Here is a 20,750-nt window from a genome sequence, read left to right as displayed (position 1 = left end):
GACGACTACTGTTAAGAGGGTTTCAAAGGTCAATCAAGGGAAATTGAAAGATTCAAATGAAGACTACAAAATTAATGTTACAAATCCCTACTGCTGGAACCCAGCAAAGGAGTTGAAATGGGAACTACATGTACCAGATCTGCTCCAAATAGAAGTCGCAACATGAATAAAGTTCATCATCACAGAGGCAGAGCTGCTACGTGAATTCAAATACTCAGAACTTGATTGCTGACTTTGATTGTAATCTAGTTCTGGTATACAAGTACCTTTGCTTTATGCTTTCCAGGAGCTTGAATACCTCGCTTTCGCTGCTGCATTTTGTGAATGTAATAATCCATGTCTTTTCTAAAAATGTTTAATTTTAATAAAACAATAATTATATTGATGAGTAGTTCATTCACTGGCCCTTAGTCCAACAACAACATTTACATGACACATTTGTCATAGGTTTTTTTGTCAGCCATTTATGCCCATAAGGAAGTTCTGAATTTATTACAATGCAAATGTGCAAAGCAGCGAGGTGCAAACAAAAGAAAGTTGTACAAAAAATTGTAGCTGCAATTTCCTGGAGTTAAAAAGCATTAATCCTTGTTGGAGTGTGATAAAAACTATTCCTTACCATAGTAATTTAAACCATTTCAGTTTCATACAACCCAGCCTACAATAGGTGACAGCCTACAATGTGATGACCATAGCCAGAAGAAAAATAAATTATATGACTGAAGCAATGTCCATGACAGTTAAATTATGTTGAGTTCAGATGTATTTAGTGTCTTTTTGATTCCTCCATTTAAAGACAGCATTATTTAAAAAAAAAAAATACAACAAAAATGACAGAGGCAAGTGCCTTGGATTGCATCATACTGTCTACACCTCTGAATGTACTGTAGTTTGCAATTGCCACAAAAAATTATAATCATCATTTCACTGACCTATTAACTGCTTGCAACAGACTAGGGCTGACAAATTCCCAGCTAGAAGTTTTTGACTCAGAGGTAGAAAGAGGTCCAAGGGGACGGAATCGACTGCTCGGTGTACGGCTGCCAGGTGTTTTGTATGATGTTCCATGCTCTGTTTCGCTCGGTTCATCCTCCTTGTCACCACTATCGTCATTATCACTATCACTGCTGTTACTGTTAAGGTTAAATGGAAGCTGGAATCAAAGAAGTAAATTCAGTCTTCTAAACCCTTCCTTTGTACCAGAGGCAAATTACCACAAAGAAGAGCAAGCTGTAGCTACACACACCCCAGCATGAAAACAACCATTTTCCTTGCACAAAAGATCAACTTTGTGAAACAGGTATGACAAAAATAGTCCCAAAAACATGAGTGTGAAGCAGGTGTGTATATCATAATGTTTGCACATGTTTCTTTCAGTTTGAATTATGCTCCAAAAACTTAATTTAACAGAAAAAAAACAGAAATAGCTGGTAGTCTAGAAATTAAGTTTCTCAATTGCTGGATTTTTTTTGACAGGGCAGCAACACTGAAAGACATACCACATTTTAAGGGTCAGTATTACAATTATTAAAATTTCAAAGCTTTCTACATTGAGATCCAAACAATGGATATGTTGCTGGTCATTTCGCCCTAAGTCAGCTTGTTTCAACCTAGATCAAGTTGTTTCAACCTACAATACTCGTCACATTTGTTGGAACACCCATCCCCGTCTCCCCCTTCCTCCAATGTTGATTTCCACAACTACTAGTAGTCGCCCGAAAAATTCTCACACAACATTGAATTGGGGGGAGAACATTGAATTGGTATAAGCTACGATCTTGTAACACGATGATTCTGGACCAATCGCTAAGTGTTCCAACTAAGTATGTCTAGTATTGTAGGTCAATTTGGGGCAGGTACAAAACACAGGTCACAGGTCGCCGTTTTACCTGAATGAACACTGATAGCATCCTAAACATTCATTAAAGCTAACCTTAAGCCTAATTAGCCCTAAACAAAAGTTTTCAGGCCTAGGGTTAGGGTTAGGGTTGTTTCTGTATTGCTTCTGTATTGTTTCTGTATTGGTAAAACAATGACCTGTGACATGTGTTTTGTACCTGCTCCAAACTGACTTAGGTTGAAACAACTTGATCTACATTGAAACGAATTAAATGACCTAGCTTGGTTGCAATTTAACCTACGAAACAAAATGACCTGCAACTGATACCTTAAGATCTTTCTTTCTTTTGAATGGGGTGGAATCAAAGATGTCGTCTTCATAGTCTACATCCTGTTGTTCTAGCAGTTCCCTGATTTCTCTCTTTCGCTTGATGGTTCCTACACCACCAGTCACTTTCTTCTCATTTTGCTGAGATGACACTGAAAGGAAAATTTAAATATGACCTGTAAAGGGGATATAGTTTTTGCATGGATGTATAGAGGTTGTTAACAAGAGAAGTCAGGACGGCTTAGCGGTTATCAACTGTGCTTTTCACCTTTGTGACCCAGGTTCAACCCTCGGCCCTGATGTCGTATGTGAGTGGATATTTTACTTGTAAGATAGAAGCGTTAAGTACTTGGAGCACTCTTACAGTGCGTTTCAAGGCCTGTTTATACAGATTCGAATACAAGCCAGCATTGTTATTGCGAGTTTGTAATTTACATCATGCTATGCTCTAATCAGATCAACCTTGTTGAATGCTCAATTGTTGCCACTTTGCACACATGCTACTGACTGTCTTGCTGGCTTTCTTTACAATTCAGTCAATCTCAGTATTTTTTTTTGGGTACTCCAGGTTTCCTCTTTCATCAAAAACAACTTTCATTCAATTACATCTGGCTGCAAGAGGATACCCTTGATTGGGATATCTTCCATTTCAATGAATTGAATGAATGAATAAAGTTGAATTTTAAAATCAAATAAAGTAATTTACAATAAATTATATCTCTGGTACTCCTGATTTTGGGCACACAGAATATAAAACTGGCATACACAGATCAGAGAAAAAGTCAGGAGGTGAGACCAATTCCGTTAAAGAACTGGCATCACATGTTTTCTGTTCGACTTAATAACCGTATTGGGAAGAAAGTGCACTGTTTTGAACTAGTTAGTAATACAAACAAAATGGCATCAGCACCAATCAAATAGTACCTTTTGATCTGGAATCTTTTTTTCCCTTAGCCAAAACCTTCTTGGAAATAATTTCCTGTCCCTGATGCTTGAGCTGACATTCCTGTGCAGTTCGTGTTGCAACCTTGTGGGAAATCTTTTGCCAGAACATTGGAGTGTGTCCAGGAATCAAGAATAGTGCCCTAAACAACAAAGAACACATTCTGTGGTTTCCTAATTATAACTACTAGATTATAAATTTTTGTTCATCTTAATATTATAGATGTCTTGTTGGTTTTGGTTAGGTATTTAAACATGACAGGTGACTCTATGAAAATAGGGAAGGCTTGAAGTGGGTTCATTTACCACAAATTGTAAGATACACTGTAAAGTCTGCACTCCTTCAGAAGGAAGATACTCATTCCTGATCCTTATTTAATATTCCCTTAAAATATTTTACCATTTACCATGGAAGTCCCATTCTTTCCTGCTAAGGGATTTTTTGTACAATTGGCTTTCAATTGTATTGTACCTTGCCTGATCATAGACAACTTACTCATTCAATCTTTGCATCTCGTCTTCACTCCATAATGTTTCAATTGATGTTGCGTTCTGCTTCCTACTGGTGTGTTTATTTGCTATCTGTTTTGACAGATTGAAAGCTTGTTCTCTGCTGAATGAGTTGTCACAAAAACCTTCATTTCTCTTGTGCTTTTCTTTGCTTAAACCTCTTGCACTATTCTTATCATCCTTTGGACCCTGCCGTTGAGCAGCTTTTTTTCTGATTGCGTTTGTTGCTGCTGCCAGGTGAGCTTGTTTGGCAGACTGCTGTTGATATTTCCCAACTGATTCCTCATCTGAGGATTGAGTACTTGTTGTTTCTTCAACCAGTGTCACCATCCGTTTAGGAACCACACGTTTCTTAACATTTTTTTGTCTGCCGGCAGACTTGTAGTTCTTTCCAGATAAAACAGTGTTGTCAGATCCATCATTGCATGACGATGGTTGGCTATGCTGCACACTGTTCTTTTCATTAACTTCATCAGAATCAGCAATGGATATTGTCTGCACATCCTTTGCGTCACTTGATTTTCTAGTATGATATCTTAAAACACGTTTGGGTGGAGATGGCATTTTGGAAACTATGACCTGTTCAACACTTGTAGCTGTGTCACTTTCACTATCAGTGCAAGTTCTTAACAATCTTCTGGGTTTCTTGAGAGTATGATTGTTTTCTTCTGTTACACTTTTAGGTTTGTTTTTGCCTAGTCCTTTCTTTTGTAACCTTTGTCCTTGCACAGAATCAGATTCAGTTACTTCAATACTTTTCCCAGTCCTGTTGAGTGGACTCATATTTCTCTGACCACATTGCTGTTGTTCATAATCTGCTTGATTGTCTTTACAAACTCTCTGTGTTCTTATTTCTTTATTTGAAGATTTCCTGGGTGAAAAGAACAGCTTCTTCTTCAAACCCTCTATATCTGCTTCTGAGCTGCTACTGCTTTCTCTCCACTCAAATGGGTCATTTGGTCTAGTATTTCCACTACAACTAGAACTCTTGTCACCAACTGCACTTGTTGATGAGGGCTTTATAACATCACTGCAAGGTACATTAGTTACCTGGGCATTTTCCCCTATTCCACTTTCTTTGTGCTGCTTTTCATATTTGCTTGTGTTACCTCGTGAGTTTACTAACTTAGAATTCTCTGTACTTGTTGACTCTTTATCACTGTTTATTTCTTGAGGCGATTTTGTGGCACGCAGAGGACTCCTTCCAGCTATTCCAAATACTTTAAATGCAGGGGAAAGCTTTGAGCTGTTCATCACATTTTCTGACTTAGCCATCTCAAAAGACTGATTAGGGCTACTCAGTTTTGGCGGGGTCCTTGCAATAGTTATTCCCTTGTTGTCTATCATTTGTTGTGGACTTTCCATACTTATGCAAATTTTTTGATTTTCCTTTTCTTCTTTTTTCCTTGCAGCATTAGATTTCCTGGTCAAATCCTGTTTAGGTTGAGCCTTTCTGTCGATTTTCATCCCAATTCTCTTTCCCTTTCTTCTTGTCGACTTCCTTCTGATATCAGTAGACTCCACAGGGCTTTGTTTCTCTGGTTGGACATTTTTTGTGCTTGTGTTTTTTCTAAGGTTTTTCTTTTTATCTTGCTTTGCAGCATCAGATTCCTCTGTGGAATTTTGTTTGGGTTGATTCTGGTCTGTGACACTCATAGTTAATCTTGGTGATTTGCGTGTTTCTTTCCCAATATTGCTGGATGTCTTTTGTGTCTTTCTTTCATTGCTAGATATCTCAACCTATAAATCCGAATAAGCAAGAAAACAAGAGCTCTACAGTACATGAATACTCCAATGGGCACAAACAGAGAAATATATCATTTACCATAAAAATTCCCTACTTGTAGAAGGGATACTTTTGTAGTTTGACCTGAACAGTACGGTACTTCTTACAGACAGAGAGTTTTTTAATTGTGTAGTTGTTTGCTGTTGTAGTCTATACTTTTAGAAGCTAATATAGAATAAATTGTTATACCTTTAAAGAAAGATATATGGAGTCCAAGAAATGTATAAAGCCACAATAGGTTTCTGTTTTAAAATATTTCAACAGATTACAACCCTGGTACAAACTTGGTAATATACTGACTTATAAACGAACAAATGAGACAGGAGGAATTGGCAGCTTGCATCATCCTTACAATTCGATGTTTGACTTTTTCTAAGGAATTTAGGGCTTGAAAATAATTATTGTTCCTCCTTGACATAGAATGATACATTTATGGAATTTTGAAAACTCTGTAAGTGTACACGTCGTATGACCACATGAGAAGGAGTTACAATTTTTTACGTCACGTGATGAAATGTCACTTGCAGCAACAAGCCTCCTGTTTTAAGTTCGGATTCCTATAGGCTCCAGGGAAATGCACCAAGGTGATATCTGGTAGTGTTCCATAATAAAAAAATCTGAGTTAATAATTTCCATACCATTTGTACATGTACCTTGGCTGTCAAGCCAAGACCAGGCTTAACAGGGCTCAGTGGTAAGGGCAATAATTTGCATGATGGTTCCGCTGGGTTCAAATAAAGTTCTACCCAGCAGTCTAAACATTAATGTCATCAATGTTTTGACATTGTAAGTAGTGACTTGGTCTTTTCATTGAACAAATTATAAATACCTGTTTCAAAATGTTTATGTAAAGCATCCTTACCTTCACGGGTAATTGAAATTCAACACTATATACGGAAGAACGAGCTGTGTGTTCCTCTCTTCCAGGGTCTATTTCAACATTGTCATGGCAATCAGTGACAATTCTCTGTCCTCTCCACCATGCTAAAGGTGGCTTCACTGTGCGACCACTTCTTGTAGTCTGAGACGAAGAGTTTCAAAAATTTGTTCAAGATATGTTAAGTTACAGAAACAAGTTTATTTTTGTCATAAAATGATTTAACTAAATTGAATGTGGACAATACTAAACAACGAAACAAGGAAACAGCAAAACACCGAAACGAAGCACCAAAACACCATGTATGACCCCAACATACATTGAATACTAACCGAAAAAGGTTGGATTTGAGATTAAATATCGTTTTAGGCCTAAAACATTATTGCTCCTAATCTCAGTCTTCATCTGAATCCTAATCTTAATCTTAATGAGGAGCAATAACATTTTAGGCCTAACTAGGCCTAAAATGATTTAATCTCAAATCCAACCTTTGTCGGTTAGTATTCAATGAATGGTGGGGTCTCACATGGTGTTTTAGTGCTTTGTTTCGCTGATTTGTGGTTTAGTAAGGATAAAAGAAGAACTAACTCAATAACGAGTAAACCTAAAACTTGATAATATTATTCATTAACATAAAATAAAATAATAACGAATATGAGACTTGGGCTTTTCCTGAACAGAGCTTAGAGATTCAGCTGCTACAATGTACTACCGGTAAGTAATATATCAAACACTAGAAGGAGTGTTTCATCAGATATCCAAACACTGAGAAGCGAGTTTTTTAACCGATTTCGAGGTGGTTGGATATCTGATGAAACACTCTTTCGAGTGTTTGATATTGCTTCTCAAAGGAATCAGTATTTTAAGAGATATTTGGGATCAAAGTTGGCGAAATTTATTCTAATTAAGACCACATATCCAAATGTCCTTCACGGTAGTGATTTCTTTTGTTTTTGGCTTATGAATTATTAATGAGTTTGAGAATGTTATATGGCATGCTGTTGAATCTACAATATCATCATGCTGTTATTACACTATTCTGTTCAGAGATTTGCACCCCCTTTGAAGCTAAACTAAAATGATGTTAAATGTACAGGTAGGTACCTTCAATTCAACCTCTCTTGGCAGTTGAGTATTCTCTGGGGTCTGCAAGGCTACAGAAAAAATAATTATTTAATAATTATCATAAAAATAACAACAACAATAATACAACAGGACTAACTGACAACAAAAATTGATGCAGGTCACTCTACCTTTCTGCTAAACTTAATTTAATTTTCTCGTTAGACAACATCTTGTAACAGGATTACATGTACTTCCTAGCGATTCCCATATTGACTTATTACTATGAGTATCTCACGGCTACGCTAAAACTTGCATTAGTATACCCCGATGTATTAATTACGTGTGACAATACATGTACTTGAGATTAAGAAGAGATTAGATATCTTCTCCCTACATGAATACCAAACAAAGTAAAAATTAGTGTTAATGAGGTCAAATAGTTTTTGAGTGTTCAAACCAGTACATGTTGTTAACCCTCTAAGGTCCAAGGGGACCCCTCTTGATGAGTAAAATCATCTGACGTTAAACATAGTAAAATCTATAAGTGACCATGCACTGGGAGTAAATTTTTTAAAACAGTAAATGGATCGAAATATTCCAAGGGTACATGTACATGCCCATTGTAATGTTTAAAAAATGAGCAGCAACATAATTATCAGGGTTTAAAAAACATGAGGCATAGGTGAGTGTTTTTAGACCCAATAAAACAATATGTGCCGTGAGTTTTGAACTTTAAAAACATTCTTCTGGACTTATTTAAACAATGATTCAAATTGTGAGAGAAGAATATTAGCATAACAGAAAAACAAGCTATACCTTATTAGTATTTTTTATATAAAGAATTTACTAATGAGGAGTGTTTTATCAGGATATAAAGCTCATCGGTCTTTTTATAGGCTGTTAGGCTTAAGAATTTGAAGGTAAGAGAAAGGCTGGATGGACATACATGGCTGTACATGTTCAGTACAACTTCATGATATCAGTGAGTGCAGTCCAAAGACTGGTCAAAGAACTACGCGCTCACCAGGTGACAATACCACATCAACGATTTGATGTTAACAGTTGCTGAAAAAGTTTCAATGAATTTGTACCTTCTGAATTTCTTTTCCTTTTTGGTCGGGACTCAGCTGGAGTAGCAGTCAGAGTTAAGTGTTTGACTTCTTTTGAGTCAGTTATTTTCTTACTCTTGGGATGTCTTTCACTCTCTTTCCCATCTTCACTTTCCAAACTAAAATAGCAAATGTGGAATAAGTACATGGAGACTGGACGTTTTGCAACTGTAATAGTGTTATGACCAATATTCCAAGCTGTGATCAAGAAAGTACACTCATGGTAATGTACTATAAGCTAAGAAGGTTATCACAAGCAAGTGACCTTAAAAAAAAAGACACCATGAAGACCTGTGAATGTTGGCAGTGGGATCCGTGTTTTTTATTTTATTTTTTTCTTCAATTAATGACTCACATTTCAGTCGATTTCTATTGTTAACCCGCTTACGTAAGTGTTAAGTGAAATTGTATCTACACACGTGTAGTTTTTCATTCCTCAATCAGAACAGGCACCCTTTGCATCAGCAAGCACCGCTAGTTAAACAAATTAGAAATTGTTTTTCTCCGGTAGCTCGGGACAGTTTAATGTAAGTACAGCTTGATTCTCTTATTGTTTCGTGTTCAAATCAATCGACATATTCATTTATAGCTTTCTTAATCAAATGTTGCCTTGTTGTGCGACGCTATTGTTATTAGCCAGATTGAACTTTGTTCTATGCATTGACTCAATGGAATTCAATAATAGGATCGGAATTATGTGTTCTTTTCTGTTTATCGCATCAATTCTTTGTTTCTGATTATAGTTTGTGATTTGTGATTGTTTTTCAGTTTACGTCTTCAGTATAATAAACGTCTAAAATTTCGAATGCTTGAGTCAGTAATTTAACCCCGATTTCGCCGCTTGGATCAAGTGCCTGCCGTTACAAGACCCTTTCAAAAATTTAATCCTTAAGATATGAATAGATTCAAGATTAAATATTCTCACTGTTATGTTGATGAAAGTTTTTAAAATCTTTATGGTGACTTGCACTGTTAAAGATTTGCCTTTGCACAAGGTGGGCACTGTGGCTAATTCAACTTGGAAATTTGAATGTGAGCCATACAATCACTAACCTGCTTTGTGAATTGAAATGATCAGCAACAAGAAAATTCCAGTTAACAGGGAATCCATTCTTGAATAATTTTACAAACTTCGAAGAAAACCCTAACAACAAATCAAAAATTATTGTACATAATTTATAATCTTTGTTAAAAAATAATTTATAGTTCAGATGCTTTTTCTAGTAATTTTTTAAGTGCTCCTGTGACCAATATATTTATTCTTATTTTTTTTCGGATTTCAAACTATGTTAACTAAACACTAAGCGACCAAAGTTTTAAGCCTTGATTTCAAAAAGACCAATGGTACACAATTGCTAACTTTGAGTTCTTGAGAGAGCTGGATCAAGGAGAAAATGATATCAAAGGCTCACTAGTTTAAGAATGAAATGCGTGTGCACGCTGCAGAATTAATATGCAGCACAGGAGTTTTAGGCTTTCAGACTTTTAAACTGGCATTTTGCATATATAAGCTATACTCACATGCCGAAATTTTAAGCTAGTGAGCTTTTGACGTCATTTTTCCCAGGATCCAACCCTCTGAGGTCCAATCAGTCAGTTTTGAATGCAAGTATAATGGCAGATAATAAAATATAAAACTTATGCTCAAAGTAAATGGCCTTTGGACAAAAATCAAAGCTCAAAACTTTCACAGCCAGGTGTTAAGCAAACACTTTCAAAATCCGAAGAAAAAAAGGTGATTTTTTTTTATCACAGGGGCACTTTAACCCTGGCTCCCTATTGCTTCCCCCAGCCTTAATATCGACTCAAATTAACTCAAATCAAAGGTTTCTTCTTGAGAAGAGAGGAAACCAGAGTCGTGTGAGAAAAACCTCTTGGAAAAGAGTAGAGAATCAACAAACTCAACCCACTTATGATGTTGACTCTGGCCGGGAATTGAATCTGGGTCACATTGGAAGGAAGCAAGTGCTATCACCACTGCATTGCTCCAGCCCTTCCCTCTTCCCAGATTTTCTTAACCAGCTCCAAATTGACTTGTTAGTTTATTTAATACAGTATAGCTAAGTATCAACGATGAAATGATATATGAAATGGATCATATATGAACTGCAGATATGAAATCGAGTGAAGCTATGATCCTCGCAGTTATAAACGCAATTTTTGCAATTGCGTAAAGAAGCCTGAAAAATTCAGGACTTCAACAGGGTTTGAACCCGTGACCTCGCGATACTGGTGCGACGGTCTAACCAACTGAGCTATAAAGCCATTGACGTTGGGAGCTGGTCATTTGTGGGTTCCAATGTTCCCATGGGGAATGAATCAACGATGAAATGATATATGAAATGGATCATATATGAACTGAGGATATGAAATCGAGTGAAGCTATGATCCTCGCAGTTATGAACGCAATTTTTGCAGTTGTGTAAAGAAGCCTGAAAAATTCAGGACTTCAACAGGACTTCACTCAATAGCTAAGTATAGTAAAATCTCACTGTGATAATAATAAAATTACAGTTTTAAGTTTGATTGCTCTTTCGTGCATTAAATTGTATCAAACAGTGATGTGATTGCAATACCATATTGAAGAGTAAGCTTGTCATTCATTGGCCCTATCAGTTTGTACTGTGACCCGCTCTTCGTCTGCACACATCTGGCATCTATTCTTAAGACAATGGCTGTACTGTGCCATATCTCACCATGAGGGTCTTCACTAATAATATTAAGAAAGGTTAGCACAAAATTTTGCGACTCCTGTTTCTTCTAAATTTGACTGGCTACCGTTATCTCTAAATGTTGCAAAAAGAAAGCAAGCACCAATGGAATTAACGAAATCTTACTTTCAAAAAAGAAATGTTACATATTCTTTGGGGCGTATTGTCAGTAATTCTGTAAAGCAATTTCTATTTTCTGTTCAAAATCTTAATAATAATAATCATTATTATAATAAGAAGCAATTTTAATAAAAGCATTATTTTTTATCTTCCTAATAACGTAAAGTTATTATTCATGCAAATGGCTTTATAGTTATGAAATAACTAAAAGCTTCAAACAGAACCTTGCAAATAATAACTGATGGTAAAACATAATTTCAGTTAAAAATTTGAATGCCACATGTACATTGTGAAAATTAAGATCAACTAAAGTGAGGGAATGCTTACCTTCTTTGTCCTTCAACAATGATACCCATGTGTGTACGATTCTTTAAAGCTCTTATGGACCACAGTTTAAGGGTGTTAAGCTTTGGTGTTTTCTGTCATTTAAAGGAAAATGAAAATACAAGTCTGTGGAAAAGCAAAGATTAAAAAAACCACCAGAATCACCAGTATGGAGTTGAAGAAATTATGATGCCAACTCCATTTAGAAAAAAGGCAATAACAGATTACTACCTCCAGGCTGTTTCACCTAGCTTGTTCATGCTGTAAACTACAGACAGGAGCTTAGTACAATAATAATTCAAGCAAAAATGGCCATGCAGCAAAGTATTCACCAAAGTGTGCTCAGGTTATCTTCAAAACAGCAAAGTTGAGGTTTCAACCTTTGCAAAAACTGTGGATGATTCACATGTAAGTCTTGCACAGCGTTGGATCAGAGATCGTGATAAGTCAAAATTGATTAAAAATATTTATGAACGTCAAGTACAGTAGACTTTTGTACCACTGATAAGACAATGCGAACGATCTCATTATCTAGTATATAGTGTTTCAACGGCATTTTATTATTTTGAAATTTTGGTTTGTTCATCCAGTTGCTATACCACATTACATTATCATTTGAAATCTGCTTTAATTAATTACTTCGTAACGTGTATATACATGTATATTCTGTAAATTTCTCCATTTAAATAAACCTTATTAAGGCTAGTATTGGCCAGCCAAAATATCATTAAAAAATATATTAAATTTTTGCGTTGTTTTATTAGTGGTGCAATAGTCTACTTGACTTTGAGAAATATCTTCAAAACGTTAAGTTGTTGTTTGCCGAGCTTGGCAAGGAAACAATGAAATAAGGCATGCATTGTCGTTTTACCTTTTTTGACCTATTGTTTAGCAGCAATTCAGTTATTGAATATCATCTTAGTGATTTCTTAGACACCTAATAATTTCTGCATTGTGTATGTGTGGTAGTGCAGTAACTTGACATAGTGCTTTATCTCATAACTGTCAACTGAGCTGCGTTTTGTTTTCCAGGAGATTCAAGTTGTTTTTGCGTAATATTGTAGCTCTAATAGTACACAATGTTGTTTTGGTATCACAAATCATTAAAATGCTATGGTAGATGTCTTAGGTAAATAGCCCCCAAGAAGACATGTACAGTGTACTTACTAGTAAAATACTTAACCCAGAAAGATTGTAGAAAATAGAAGGGAATCGAGAAATATTGGCTTCAAGACAGACAAGAAGGACCATGAACTTTGCTTCAACTTCTTTTTCACAGCAAGTTTAATTAAGTGTGTATATACTCTGCACGACTGACAGCTTTCCATGACAAAAGTTCACTGAAGTTAAGCCCTGTCTGGTGGGATTATATCAGACTTTGTGTCAGAAACCACAGCACTGAAAATTCTATTTTACCGCTCAAAAATGTGAACGAAGCAAGGTACTGATTTTGCTAGCCTGCTTTATAACATTGATGCAAAAGTAAAAAAGTATTGAAACACAGTCTTAAGGAAGAGCAGAAGGAAATTTTAGATTTAGTGTTGATCAAGAATAAAAAAAATACATTATTGTCATCAGCAACAAAATTTGTGACATGAAAACAACATAAATTTTGTGCCACAAATATAAAAAGTTACCATCAACAAAAATTGTTTTGGGAGATTTTTGCTATGACCAATTTTTCCATTGCACTTTTGGCTACACAAATAAATTGCAAAATCGAAAGTGACATCGATTTCAGCGGCCACCTGTGATCAAGTTAACTTAAATGTTACTACCAACTCAAGGAACAAAGAATACATCTGCAACAAAATGACACCCAGTTTGTGTTTGTTTTTTTTTCTTTCAACTGTTGTAAAGTTCGACAAGAAATGTGCGAATTCAACACAAAGATGACAATCGTCTAACTCTCAAGGTTGACCATTGTTTCTGCAAAGTCAAAATTTCACTCTCCTAGATGAGGTTATTTATCACCAGGTAATTCCATTGTTTTGGAAACAGAAGCTGCTTTGTTATTCATCGCATATTCTTGCCAATTTTGGGGCTCATTTGTTGAAATTCAAGCACGCTTCCAACAGACCTGTTTATTTTCGTGATTTATGCATGCGCTGCAGGCCTATATGCCACCACAGACTTACATTCGTACACTCACTCACTCACCCACTCTAACAACCCAGTGACATAGTGTGTAGTCCACAAAAATAAAAACAATTCTTACAATAACAGACATAGCATTTCTGGACCATGTAAAAACTAATAAACCAGTTTATATTGGTATTTACAGCGCAAAATGTTAGTAAGGTACTGAATCCAAAGCTTTACTTTCCTGAACATTGAAAGCCATAGCTGTGTTGTGGCCTTAATGGTACATGTAGGTGAATCTGGTCAACATCAGCAAGTTACACATACCCTAATCTTGTGCGAAAATTCATACTTGCAAATTCAAAAAGCTTGCTTTTAAACTGGTGTGTTTTCTGCTTTATCAGTCAATAAAGTCGATGCAGATGTAGATGTTACATTAATATTATTTGTAAGAGAAATGGGCTGCATCTGAGTGCACTCATTGCATTGAAATAATGTTATTTTTCTCACCTTTCCTTCATGAAATTCGATTGAACTGTTTAATCTACATTCCTCAGACTTTTCTGGGCTCTTATTGATCAAATTGTTGTAACCACCCTTGTTTCTTGTGTTATCAGATCTATCATTACCACTGCCATCTTTTCTGTTAATTTTACTGTCACCTCTCTCCTTGCCATCTTTGACATTATCATCAGGAACAACATCCTTGCCATCATTTCTCCTACTTCCAAATGAAAACTGTATCTCTCCTTTGTTAATGTCATCATCATTGACGCTATCTTCAACTCCATCAATTTGCAACCCACCATTATCAACTTCTCCTGCAGTTGCAACATCTATCTTCTCATCACTGTTGCTTTCAGATAAATGTGCTATTCCTTTCCCAACATCAAAAGCTAGAGTGTTGTATAAAGAACTTCTACCACCTGCTTTTTCAAAGTTTTTCATAAGGTAAGATAGATTTCCTGCATTACACCCCAAAGAGTTAATTTTAATGCAATTAGGCACAAAGTCTCTGCTGTTGTGTTTTGGTGAATCCTTTTGTGTTCCACATCTTGTGTTCATGGTCATATCACTGTCATCTTCTAGACGACTCAAAACCAGACCGACTTTCTTTTTAATTATACTGTCATCAACACCTGCTTTAAATGGGCTCATCTCAAATTGTTCATCATACATAACCCCAAAAATTGTTTTTGGTTTTGCTGATGTTACTGACTGATTGGCCAATAGTGAATCGATGGTTGAATTGTTCAAACCAATCTTGTCATGGTATTCCTCTGCCATTTTAAAATAGTGGTCAAAACTCTTCCTTTCATCTGATTTTTGTGGAGTGGGAACCACATGGGAATAAATCTCCTATAATCGTGACAATAAAAAGGGAAAATGATTTCGATTGGAAGCTACAATCTCAGAGAAAACCTGTTGAGACAAAGCGACATTTCTGGTACTCCAACAACTTATCCAAATGTTCCGCTTAAAAGCTGCCCTCCCCCCCCCCCCAAACTCAATGTTGATTTATCTTGATCAGAAAGGTACCGTAGAACATATGACAATACTCAGCAACATTGACTGGGGGGGGGGGGGGGGAAGGGGAGTGGGAAGGGGAGAGAGTAAGTAGAGGTGTAAAAATGAAGGTGAATTTGCGTCACTTTCTCAACAGTTTTGTACGGCATTGCAGATTATCTAGATTCCAGAATACATGTCCACTTATTCTCATGTAAATGGGCACCTATTGTCATATGCCTTTTTCTTCGAGGGATGCCGCTACAATAAAATAATGGCCAGGTATTTTAGAATCGCATTTTTGTTTGGTAACAATGATTGTTGAAACCAACTCTTGACGGCCATGCTAAATGACCCGGATGTTTTAGGCACCCGTTTCAAATAGCCTCGATAAGCAATATTCAACTCTAAGCGACCATTTCAAGAGACAAGACAAACATTATTTAAGTCTACATAAAGCACTACCGGTCATTTAGTAAACCTAGAAGGGCAGTTTGGTGTCACAAAAGACAGGGCGTCATTACCCGAGCTCTTGGACTTGCAAGGAAAACCTGTTCGAAGCGAGATCGACTGTCCAAATACTTTGATGGTGTTGTTATATCTATGAAACTCTGCTGCCGTGATTCCGCACGTTCTTGAACACATCCGAGCTCAGCGTAAGGGTTCTCCTGAACAGATCTCGGAACCTGCGTACGTTCCATCAGTAAACTCTCTTCTTAAAAAGTGTTCCCTGGGTGACCTTGCTGGCAAGAAAGCCGCTTGAATCGCTCTCCATGTAAATTTTGTCCTGTTTTATATAAGTACCTGAATGAAATCGTGAATGATTCAAAACTAATCCGATTACAGTTGAGAAGCGCGCCAAAACGAAAATCAATGGTACTTCATGTATCCCTTACTATAGTGTATACAACAATGTATTTCCATGCGTTTAAAGCGGTTTTCAATTGAGTGTCGAAAGTAATTAGCGAATTGCTTTGGTTTTGCATTTATTTCACTCAGTGATTGGTTCAAAGTCCTCGCGCCACTTTTTCAACCAATCAGAAGTGAAACCAAAACCAATTGTGGCTCGTGCGTGCACATTTTCCGGCGCTTTGTGTCGGCTACGTGTAATTACTTCGAGTTTTGATTGGTTTACTGGATTGTCTCCGTCCTTTTTGATTGGCCAAAGTAATTACTTTGGTTTTGGTTTTACGACACTCATTTGAAACTCGCTCTATCATAGTGTCTTTAAATAATTAGCTCTATATACCCATGTATATCCTTATTTAGTATATACTAAAACAGTGGATAGCGTTGAACTCGCGCGCTGATTGGCTACTCAAACTCCGGACATCCTTTGCTATTCACTTCCGAGCAATTCGCGCAAAATTTGGGCCCGAAAATGTTGCAATCTTTGCAGGAATAAATAAGGTAAAATCATCTTTTTGTCCTATATTATCTCACTGTTTGAGTATATAATAAAACAACTATTCACCTAAGTGTCGGTGGCTAGTGATTGATTTATTACCTCGCCGCTTCACGACTCGGTAAATATCCACCAATAGCCACCTCCACTTCGGTAAATACCGGTATACCCCTATATACCCATGTATTCCAATGTATACCCTTATATACCCCTATATACCCATTTACACCCATGTATTGAAATTTCCTCGTATTACTTAATAAAAGTATGTGGTTTTTTTGTTCTTTTTTTGCTCTGTTGTAAACATGGCGGTTAACGAATGAAGTTGTCTCTCTGGCCTTTCTGTGGACGAATTCCAGGACCTTCCGACACAATCTGGGCAAGTTTTCCTTGCTGGTAGGACTGGGTGGCCCGACACTTAAGAAAAAACTATGAAATGAGACTGGGGAGTCTTCCCTTGTCATGGAATGGCAGAATTACCCAGAATTCTTTTTGGGCATGAGCGAGGCAACTTAAGAAGCACGAGACTGGCCCTCGTCGAATGGCTAAAGCCCGGCCAGAGAAAATGTTTTCTAGCCAGATACTCAGGAGTAGGCCTAGTGTGAGCTGTTAACGTAGAGTTTGGATTTCTGAACAAGTTTTTATCATAGAAAATTCGCCACAAAGTTGTGCTTTCATTTCGCTATAATTCTCGTGTCAAAGAAACGGTATAATAATGTAAATAAGAGAATAATGATATTTATATTTGCAGATTACCTGTCCTCTTACTACGAAAGTCAATCTCGACATCTCTATGCAGTAAGCGCATTCAAAATTTCCTCGTATTACTTGACAAAAGTATGTGGTTTTTTTTGTTTTTTTTTTTGAAAAAAGGGTTTTTCTGCTTATATGAAAAATACGTTTTCTCTCCCGTCCCCTTCTTATGCATGATCTTCGCGGAAATTACATTGTGTTCCTCAATAAACCTGGAACAACCAGTTATGGTCTTAGTTCTCTTTTTTCTTACGTATCAGCTAAGTTGCGGAATGCGCAACCTGATTTTATCCGTACCTATGAGTTTACTGGTTTTAAAAGAGAATCCAGGGCCGCATTTTGTACAGCGGCTTTTCTTTTTAATGAATATATCTTTAAATATTATGTATTTAGTAGGTCTCTATATATGCCATGTATTTAGCTCCTGTACTTATTCGGAAAAAGCTAATGACTGTATGTATGTTACCTTTAGTAGGGCGCATGCGTACACTTTGTAATCTGCGACTCCAGTGCTTACCATATGACAGATAAAATGACTTTTCTTTTCAATATATAAGGCATCTCATTGTTACGCTATATTGACAAGGGCGGTTTGGAGCTGTGAGTAGGCGTGGGATTTGTCACATATGGTTTAGGGGCCGACATATCCCTCCCTCAATGCCGTACCGGGAGGCAAGGTCGGTAGCAGAAAGCAGCGAAGGGCCAACTGCGTCCAAAAGCGATCGCACGGGCCGAAATCCCGGGATGACTCGTTTGGTACGACGCTCCAGCGCCGGTGTCTGGAGGTACTGCGTTTTTCTCTCTTGTTGAAACATTCCGTCAGCGCATGCGCAAATGTTCTGGCTCTTGGATACCTAGCCTATCAAAAAAAATTAACATGCTGGTTTTTTTGTTGTACCAGCAACACACCTTATTCCAAAATGGCCGCCATTTTAGTATTCTTTTGTTTTCTTGCAAATTGGCCCTCTTGACCTCGCTTTCAAACGTAAAATTCAAAAGAATATTTAAACTCGAACGAGGCCAAAAGGGCCAATTTGCAATCAAACAAAAGAATACTAAAATGGCAGCCATTTTGGAATAAGGTGTATTGACATTTCCGTTGATTTTATAGGCATAAACGTAACGTAAGAACTGTGCGTGTCTGGCCTTGTCTCAGACAGAGGAGAGAAATGGTTTCATGCAGACTGGGACGCCTAAAATCCTCTGTTGTAAACATGGTGGTTAACGAATGAAGTTGTCTCTCTGGCCTTTCTGTGGACGAATTCCAGGACCTACTGACACAATCTGGGCAAGTTTTGAAAGCTAAAAGCTTCAATCGATGCGTTATTTTGCTGGTAGGACTGGGTGGCCTGACACTTAAGAAAAAACTATGAAATGAGACTCGGGAGTCTTCCTTTGTCATGGAATGGCAGAATTACCCAGAATTCTTTTTGGGCATGAGCGAGGTAACTTAAGAAGCATGAGACTGGCCCTCATCGAATGGCTGAAGCCCGGCCAGTGGAAATGATTTCTAGCCAGATACTCAGGAGTAGGCCTGGTGTGTGCTGTTAACGTAGAGTTTGGATTTCTGAACAAGTTTTTATCATAGAAAATTCGCCACAAAGTTGTGCTTTCATTTCGCTGAAATTCTCGTGTCAAAGAAACGGTAGAATAATGTAAATAAGAGAATAATGATATTTATATTTGCAGATTACCTGTCCTCTTACTACGAAAGTCAATCTCGACATCTCTATGGAGTAAGCGCATTTAAAATTTCCTCGTATTACTTGATAAAAGTATGTGGTTTTTTTTTTTTTGAAAAAAGGGTTTTTCTACTTATATGAAAAATACGTTTTCTCTCCCGTCCCCTTCTTATGCATGATCTTCGCGGAAATTACATTGTGTTCCTCAATAAACCTGGAACAACCAGTTATGGTCTTAGTTCTCTTTTTTCTTGCGCATCAGCTAAGTTGCGGAATGCGCTACCTGATTTATCCGTACCTATGAGTTTACTGAAATTTGGTTTATCAACGGAGTTGATAATGTAAATTGACCACCGTACAGAGATTCTTTTAAAACCAGAGACTGGTTTTAAAAGAGAATCCAGGGCCGCATTTTGTACAGCGGCTTTTCTTTTTAACGAATATATCTTTAAATATTATGTATTTAGTAGGTCTCTATATATGCCATGTATTTTAGCTGTAAATGTAACTTCTCGAAGATATTAGCTCGTGTAGTTATTGGGAAAAAGCTTATGACTGTATGTATCAATGATGAAATGGTATATGAAATGAATCATATATGAACTGCGGATATGAAATCAAGTGAAGCTATGATCTTTGCAGTTATGAACGTAATTTTTACAATAGTGCAGAGAAGCCTGAAAAATTCAGGACTTCAACATCGATGCGACACTCTAACCAACTGAGCTATGAAGAGTCAAGTGGCTACAGATCAGTCATGAAGATGACTACAGCTCAGGTCCTTTTCAGACCTCCCCTCACCCAGACAATCAAATTCCATTAAGGTAGGTAACTGCTAGGTTCAAACCATTTTTTAATTGACATGCATTGACCCTGAATTCTGTAATTGAAACTTCTCGGGTGTGGTAGTTAACTATTATTAACTTCACACTACAGTACTATCAGAGATTGACAATAGAAAACGAACAAGAGCCGCTTATGATCGATAATTTTTTTTTTCACTAACTCCCTAGGGCGAACAAAACTCACAACTCCCTAGTAGGGAAAAAACGCCTTGAGCTTTCGACTCGCACTTGATCAGGTCGTGCACCTTTGAAACAGCGTGAAATTCTGTGTAAAAATCCGTGTATTGTTCTATTTTCAGTTGGGAGGTGTACCAAAACACTTAATGACTGGCCCCACGGGATACAGTGAATTTCGTTTCCTCTCAACCCCTTAATGTTCCCCTTGGCTTCACCTCGGAGAACACTGGGGGGGGGGGGGGGGAAACAAAACTCACTGTTTCCTTTGGGGCCAGTCATTAAGTGCTTATTGACTTGACAGTACAGTACTATCGGAGATTGGTGATTGGTGGCATAATTACTTGTCATGATGGCCGACCATTCAGGAAGCATATGAAATGTGTGAAAATGAACTATAAACAAAGTGTTTTGATTCACTTATCTCCAAATGTGAGTGATGTCTAAGTTGGGAAGAAAGGCAAAGGGATATTTTGTTCCCCTTATGAAAATCGTCATATATCTAATTACTTGAATTTTTGGACATGTCTGCCCCTTCCCCCAATCAACTGACACAGACACAAAGATTGGCTGCGTGCAAATGCCTCAGTTTGAGGCTGCAGCCATTTATCGTCATTTAAGTATCTTAGCCCACTAATCACCGCAACATTAGTAGATTTACCGGTACATGTGAAAAAGGCTTTTAGGGTCTT

The 20,750-nt window shown here is 37.2% G+C and overlaps 1 protein-coding gene across 1 annotated transcript in view; it reads right to left on the bottom strand.

The window, feature by feature from the left end:
* LOC138026333 (nucleolar protein dao-5-like) overlaps window positions 1-16,074 on the bottom strand; it is a 23,916-nt gene extending 7,842 nt beyond the window's left edge. The window contains exons 1-13 of the mRNA XM_068873645.1: window positions 15,724-16,074; window positions 14,204-15,052; window positions 11,615-11,706; window positions 11,033-11,166; window positions 9,510-9,600; window positions 8,439-8,575; window positions 7,387-7,436; window positions 6,268-6,426; window positions 3,606-5,359; window positions 3,092-3,252; window positions 2,168-2,319; window positions 933-1,153; window positions 267-345 (exon numbers count right to left, since the gene is read on the bottom strand). Of these exons, the coding sequence (XP_068729746.1) occupies window positions 267-345; window positions 933-1,153; window positions 2,168-2,319; window positions 3,092-3,252; window positions 3,606-5,359; window positions 6,268-6,426; window positions 7,387-7,436; window positions 8,439-8,575; window positions 9,510-9,600; window positions 11,033-11,166; window positions 11,615-11,706; window positions 14,204-15,052; window positions 15,724-15,900 (4,056 nt within the window). The 5' untranslated portion in view covers window positions 15,901-16,074. The remainder of the gene's footprint in view (window positions 1-266; window positions 346-932; window positions 1,154-2,167; window positions 2,320-3,091; window positions 3,253-3,605; window positions 5,360-6,267; window positions 6,427-7,386; window positions 7,437-8,438; window positions 8,576-9,509; window positions 9,601-11,032; window positions 11,167-11,614; window positions 11,707-14,203; window positions 15,053-15,723) is intronic.
* Between the last annotated feature and the right edge of the window lie 4,676 nt (window positions 16,075-20,750).

Source organism: Montipora capricornis, chromosome 12, assembly GCF_036669925.1.
Source record: "Montipora capricornis isolate CH-2021 chromosome 12, ASM3666992v2, whole genome shotgun sequence".
Lineage (NCBI taxonomy): Eukaryota > Metazoa > Cnidaria > Anthozoa > Scleractinia > Acroporidae > Montipora > Montipora capricornis.
Note: the sequence above shows the minus strand (reverse complement) of the source record. Positions and strands in the feature narration are given on the sequence as shown.